At 48.0% G+C, this 6,865-nt stretch overlaps 1 protein-coding gene across 1 annotated transcript; it reads left to right on the top strand.

Moving 5' to 3' along the window:
* Window positions 1-3,094: 3,094 nt before the first annotated feature.
* LOC133923861 (DNA repair protein RAD5B-like) lies at window positions 3,095-5,231 on the top strand. The gene is made up of 3 exons (XM_062369138.1): window positions 3,095-4,399; window positions 4,467-4,600; window positions 4,719-5,231. Exons 1-3 carry the CDS (start codon window positions 3,332-3,334, stop codon window positions 4,834-4,836), a joined length of 1,320 nt encoding a protein of 439 aa, XP_062225122.1. The 5' UTR covers window positions 3,095-3,331; the 3' UTR covers window positions 4,837-5,231.
* Window positions 5,232-6,865: the final 1,634 nt, after the last annotated feature.

Raw genomic sequence — 6,865 nt, 5'->3', positions numbered from 1 at the left:
TGGCACGGGTAGCCCACACCAGGACCAAGACCAAAGCAGCAGCATTGTAGCCTCCTTGCAGCTGCGCCGTCCCACAGCCATCCCAGCATCACGAAGCTCTCTACGGGCCCAACCTTTAGAAGAGAAGGAGGCCGAGCAAGGGGAAGAGCAACATAGAACACCAGGGGTCGGGACTGGCACGGATGATAAACCGAGGGATCGCACGAGAAGCAGCAGAGGCACCACAGCAGCGCGGCACGTAGCGATCACCACCGCCAGCACGACAACACTGCACAGAGCAAGCGCGGTAAGTGAGCACAGCACACAGCAGCGCGGCACCACCACCAGCATGAGCACGACGAGTGCCACCAGTAGCCCAGTGAGCACCACCACCAGCACACGGTAGCGCGTCATACGGCGAGTATCACCACCCATGGCAGCAGTGGCATGATGCAGCACGGTGCTGGTAGGGCTATGGCACGACAAGGGAAGGATCGACAGCCGAAGGGGAGCGACAGGACAGAACAAGCCACCGGCCACCCCCGAGCACCACACCACCAGGCCACCGAGGAGCTGGGGCGAGCCCAGACGGAGAGCAACATCGAAAGTGGTGATTGGCCGCCTGCCACATTGGGCGGTCGTCGAGGAGAGGTGAGAATCTTGTCGGAACACCCACCAAATCTAGGCACAGAGCTAACATATCCAATCAAGACAAGCACAAATCAGGTGAGCCACCGGCAGATCTAGCTGGGCACACCCAAAAAACACCGGAGGGGGGGGGGGAGAAGAGGGGGATGGGAGGGGAGAGAAGCTCGGATGGTGTGGGGAAAATCGATTGACGTCGATGGCCGCCGCCAGCAGCGATAGTGGCAGCCTAGCGGGGTGCGGTGGCTTGGGTTCGGATGGCATTACTCGATTGCCCCCCTGAGTCACCCCTGCGAAGCGACGTGAGGGTCTCTCAAAAATCAATGATGAAAATGAGAAGTAGCCTTTTCAGAAGTAGTATTTTCAGTTGATATGACCACACCTTTCTGTAGAACCAACTACTTTGCAGGGCCAATTTCTGTGGACTTAGTCCATGAGCCAGGATGAATCCTTTGTATAAATAGAAGATCTCTTGCCCACTTGTAAAACCACACTAGTAGCCTCAACATTCAAAACTCGGATGAAAATGGCCTCCAATCCATTCCTCAAGAAATACATGCCGAATACTACGCCTGATGGGGTTGAAGTGCCCATATGCTAGTTTGGAGATATTTGTAGGGTGATGAAGTCATCCGAGTTCTCCTATACCTACAGAAGAAGGTTCTTTATGTGCCACTGTGCCACAGCTACGAGTACGATCCACCGCAGGGAAGCACCAATGTTGGCTCCCGCCGCTAGGTAACTATTTTGATAAAACTACTCCAAATACAACTAAGATTACCACTTACTATTTTTGTCTCCATTGTAGTCTCCGCCACCACCATGTGACTTCTTATAGTGGCTGGATATTGAGCAGTCGCAAGAGGATGTGTTCCTCCTTTACACTGAGCATCGCACCGTTTGGAGACGCTTCCATGAGATGGAAACTGACGAGAGGAGGGAGGCTACATGCAAGCGCATTCAGACAGAGCAGCAAAAGATGAGGGAGGAGCGTAACCGCATAATGGCGGAGGCCCGTGAGGTGGAGAGGGAGAGGAAGCGTGAGAGGGAACGTTGAGTGTGTGAGGAAGGACCGCAAGCGGCAAGGAGGGGCAAGTATCCACGCTGCACTTAGTAGACTAAATTTTGTAGTCCTGTTGTTTATATTCCCTAAGGCATGTTAGGTTTAGACGTGGTACTGGTTTAGATTATAATGATCATGTACTGTACATACCAACTTCTGTGTATGTGGCAATTTCCATTAAAATCACCGTATTCAACTATTTGTTTTTGTCAAATTCAGGTATCCAAAATATCACACAAACATCTAATGGCACTGCACGATTCGACAACAAAAAAATTACCTATTCTGCCAAATTAAATTAATTTGGCCAAAGCAATTTATCGCTTGTTCACCGAGTGAGACAAAGATGTCGCATGTTAACCGAATGAGACAAAGATGCCGCCTGTTAACCAAATGAGACAAATGTGTCGCCCGTTCACCGAGCGAGACAACAGAGGGCGACAACTTTGTCTCGCCTGGTGAACAAGCAACACATTGCTTCCTCCGGTTTTTTAATGCATTGACCACCGGGGCCCATATGGTGTCACCTCTTTATGGAGCTAGCATCTTGTTCTTATCCGATGAACGAGCGACGGTGGACTATTCTTATCTTTTTTCAAACAGATGTGTAGTCTTGCTAATATTAAATAAGAAAAATCAACATCCTGAGCACCATTCATGCACTTGGCATGTGTGCCAAAGCACATGAATTCAAATTAAAATTCCAATAGTGAATTAAATGAGAAATTACACCTTGTGAAGGAACTAAAGATTACAATACAGAACATATGCTAGGAGAGAGTCTTGTAAATTACTAGAACCGAAATGATGGATATTAGTGTTTTCCCAAAAATTCTGTGAATTATATTGCAGCTCTAAAAGCTCAATAAAGATTTAAAAGCTATCAACTTGCATAAATTTATGACAACACATATGATTTGTTTGGCAGAGCTCCCAGAGTAGCTTCTCGGCTGGAATCAAGGGAGATTTGCCAAACAGTAGCTTTCAGTTTTTAGCTTCCTGGGTGGAATCCATGGGAGTGATCCTCTGAAATGAATTAGAAGTTGGGGAGCTGAAAAAACAGCTTCCCCTGATTCACTTCCCGCGGATAATCATTTACTCCATATATTTTATTTTAGAGAATCACTATAGAATTACTTTCAATCACAGAATTACTTCTCCAGAGAATCACTCCTCGTAAAAAATTTGAATTAGAGAGAGCTCTACCAAACAGACTCATAGTAATAGTAGATGCTAAAATCATCAAAATTAGACCATAAGTTCCTAACCATCCCTAGTATTTTGTGTAATTTACATAGATTTAGACAATATTTGGGTCGTCCAGAAAAATTCGAGAAGCAAATAAGAAAATCGAACACACGTACAAGCACATAACAGCCACATATTTCCCTCCACTTCATCTCAGTTTTCCCTTTCCCTCCTACATCTCCCGCCAAAATCGAAAGCATTTTACCTTGCCTCGTCTCCGTCTCTTCTCCCCCGCCAAAAATTCCCCAAAGCCATAAACTCTCCCTCCAAATCCCCATTGCTTTCCCCATCCCCAAGACCCCAACCCCTCCTCCACCATCGCCTCCCACCCGCGCTCCAATCCTCTTCACCGTCCCGTCGCGCCTAGTCTCGTCCGCTCACCGTCGGCCGGCCGCTATGACGTGCGACGGCGCCGACCGCCGCGACCCGCCGGAGCGGTTCCCCGACCAGCCCGCCGTCTTCGATGACGATATGGCCACCTTCCGCGCCGTCCTCGGCTCGGACCTTTCGTTGGCCGACGCCGTTGACGCGCTCTCTCGCTGCGGCGGCGACACCGAGCGCGCCATCAAATCGCTTCTTGACGATGCCGCCGCTGACAGTGACGACGGCGACGTCGAACGCGAGAAAGGTCGCGCTGGTCGTGCCGCTCCGGTGGCTGCTCCGAGGGGCGTCAAGGCGGAGCGGGGCATTGGCGGCGCCGCCCCGCCGCCTCCGATGAAGGTTGAAGCTGCCGCCGACGACGAGGTCAAGGTCAAGAGGGAGCCAATCGATGCCGACCCCGACGAGGTGACGGTGAACGCAGAAGCTCCCTCTCCCGGCGAGGTAGGGGTCAAGGTGAAGGTTGAAGCCCCTGGCGAGGTCGAGGTCGAGGTGAAGAGGGAGCGAATCGAAGCCAATGGTCCCTTCCGAGAGCAGGCTGGTCGTCGGGTCAAGCAGGAGGAGGAAGCCGACGAGGTCGATGTAAAGAAGGAGCAACTGAGCGATCCTCCAATCAAAGGACAACTTTTGTCGCCGCACCGTGTCAAGGAGGAGAGTGACTGTAGGGAAAATGAGGTGGCGATCATCGATCCCCCGCCGAGGTCCAAGAAGAGGCGCCGCGACGAAGACGACGTGGCTTTCATTGATCTCACGACGTCTCACCCGGTGCCGTACCTCAACCCGAGGCCCGTCCGCGCGATGCCACCGCCGGGGGCCATGCCGGCGAGCGAGTGGAGGATGGTGGTGCCGCCGCCGCCGGCAGAGTTGGACGAGTACCCGCCGGACCGCCGCGAATGGTGCTTCTTCAAGAAGTCCTACGCCACCGGGCTGTCGACGTGCCACGGGAGGAAGTTGCTGGACGCCGGCGAGGTCGTCCACTTCGCGTTCCCGTCGTACAACAGGTTCCACGGCGGGATCAGGGTGTCGGTCAAGCAGGCGGCTGCTCTGGCTGAGATCGTGCGCTTCTCGACCAACCGATCTGGAGAGGTTCTTTCAACTTCACTCACTCTTACTTATGATGCACATCACTAGATTGTTTGATGGTTAATTGTAGATTGGGAAGCTATCTTCCGGGTGTGCAAAGTGCCTTGCCCCGCTGGTGAGTTCTTCCAAGATTATGATCCAGGGGAAGGTGGTGTTTCCGATGGTGGAACTGAGGCTGATGCAGGAGGTTTTGCTGTATGTCAGGTAATGAGCGAAGCTGAACATTTATCTATGCTTGCTGTTTGATTTGTTACTTCATATATACATTGCGCCATTATATTGGTCTGTACTGATTGATGCTAAATGTTATTTGTTTTTGCAGCTTCTACATCCATCGCTCATCCATGTACCTGATTGCTCCAGAAAATGCTCATCATCCTGGCAATCCTCTCCGCGGCCTGTTCAAATTACTGCGGAGATTCGGCGGAGCTGAAGACTGAAGCCCCTGGTGAGGCCAAGAGGTATCCAATCGATATCGATGGCCGCTCCGAAGGGCAAGTTTGGGTATGGAGGAGCAACATAATCATTTGCGCCTCAAAAGTGTCAGGAACTCAGTAGGAATAGAGCAGTGCATCGGTTAACTGTGTTAGCTAATTTTGCTCTAGGGAAACATGGTTGTAGGCAGAGCCCAGTGCCTGTCTCTACATGTGATGCCATACGGCATGGCTGCTCACTGTTCTTGTATTTATTCCACCCCTAAACTCTGATTTCTACTCCTAGCTCTGTTCGACCAATGGTGGTCATCCAATGCTGACATGTTGAGTCGGTGTTTTGGCTTGTGTAGTGACTAGTGAGTGCATCAGAATTCAGAAAGCGTGCTTGAGTTGAGTGTGCAGATATGAGACGACATGCGTTGCACTGCATTGTTTCTAGTCAGACTTGATGGTTTAGTTGTAGACCGGTTCATCTTTGGATGTTTGGTTTATTGTGTGCAGACTGCGAGGAGTGCAACGTTCGTGCAACGACGATCAGGACGAGGCACAGTGAAGTGCCGATGTTCGGACTACCCTCAGGACTAGGCTTAGCGTCTATTTGTTCGGTTTGTGCTTTTGATTTTTCTGTTGTCATCAGAACGTAGAATAAATATGGTTATTAAAAAGTAGTTTTTGAAAAAGTCAGAAGTTTATTTCTAGAAAAAATGAATTAGAAGTTGAGGAGTTAGTTAAAAGTAGTTTTTTTAGAAGTTGCGTGCTGAGAAGTTAAAAAATTATAACAAAAATCAACAGCTAAAATTTAGTTTTTTTGGCAAAAATTTCTATTGTTTTTTAATGGTGTGAGAACGAAATATTTTAGGATAATCATGTTTTATCTCAAATTAGCACTCTTGCTTGTGCCAAATATGCAGTTGCCAGTTAGCCCCATTATAATGTAAAGCATTTCTTAGAAGGGTCTTCTGTCTTTTCTAAGTCGACATATTCTTAATTACGTGATATGATTAGAATTAAAATTTGGCATAGATATATCCTGATCACTTCAGTAAGTTCTATGTCGGCAAAAACTTGCACTGCGTGTAGGCACCAATGCACCATAGACCCTGCACCAACGACAAATGTTATCCTGTAGTAGCCATCGACTCGCATTTCCAAGTAGGTAAACCGACGCTTTCCTGTTGGGCAACCATGCAAGGCAAGACTACTTAGTGAGAGACTCTGGTTTGCAAACATTTTTTTTTTAAATAAGAGTTGAGGGACAAACAGCTGGGTGTTCTACATAGGATAAGATCCATTATTGAAAATTTAATATCAACATACGGTATAGTACATAGACTCGTACTGAAAAGAGATGAACCGACATATAAACCAAAGAACAAGCCTCCTAGCAAAAAAGAAAAAAAAAAACAACAAAGAGCAAGCCAGGGCTCAAACATGAGCACACCATTGTAATTTGCTCTATTATTCAGCTGCTTGCATTGTACTTAACCAACGCTAATCTTCAAGATGAGCTCCGGTCAGTATTTCCTTCATTAAGCTCACCTACCATACATGGACTATACACAAATGACTCATATATGCCATTTGTATAGTTTTGAAAGTTACTTTTTGGGCGTGAGTAGCCAAGATATTGAACCTTTGAGTTATTCAAATGATAGGCCACCACTCCGAAGATTTCAGTCAAAAAGACTACTTCCTTGTAAGGATGGAATCCAAGAATTTCAAAGTAGTTGCAGTATTCCTCAGCTTCATATTTAATTGTAAGAAAATCATCATTGTCGGAGTCCCACTCTTTCGGTAGAGTTTTAGCAGCATCCTCAATGTCACGCACACCATGTACCATCCAAGGTGCATCCATCTGGCTACCATATTTTGCTACACTATTTGGTATAGTGTGCAAGGTCATCTTACTGTTACAGAACCGGTCATAAATAACGCACTATTAGTGTCGGTTAAACAGTAATCACTACTGAAGACATATTAGTACCGATTTTTAATCTTTCGTGTGCGAAAAACAAGTGAGGCGCTAAAACCGGCA

Source organism: Phragmites australis, chromosome 7, assembly GCF_958298935.1.
Source record: "Phragmites australis chromosome 7, lpPhrAust1.1, whole genome shotgun sequence".
Classification (NCBI taxonomy): domain Eukaryota; kingdom Viridiplantae; phylum Streptophyta; class Magnoliopsida; order Poales; family Poaceae; genus Phragmites; species Phragmites australis.
The sequence above is the reverse complement of the archived record's forward strand: the minus strand, read 5'-3'. Positions and strand labels throughout refer to the sequence as shown.

What these genes read in the sequence shown, in the direction of transcription:
- LOC133923861 (XM_062369138.1), top strand. Translation starts at nt 3,332, where the DNA reads ATGACGTGCGACGGCGCCGACCGCCGCGACCCGCCGGAGCGGTTCCCC. An exon ending in CGACCAACCGATCTGGAGAG is followed by an intron (nt 4,400 to 4,466) that starts GTTCTTTCAACT and finishes GGTTAATTGTAG; the next exon opens with ATTGGGAAGCTATCTTCCGG. An exon ending in GAGGTTTTGCTGTATGTCAG is followed by an intron (nt 4,601 to 4,718) that starts GTAATGAGCGAA and finishes TTGTTTTTGCAG; the next exon opens with CTTCTACATCCATCGCTCAT.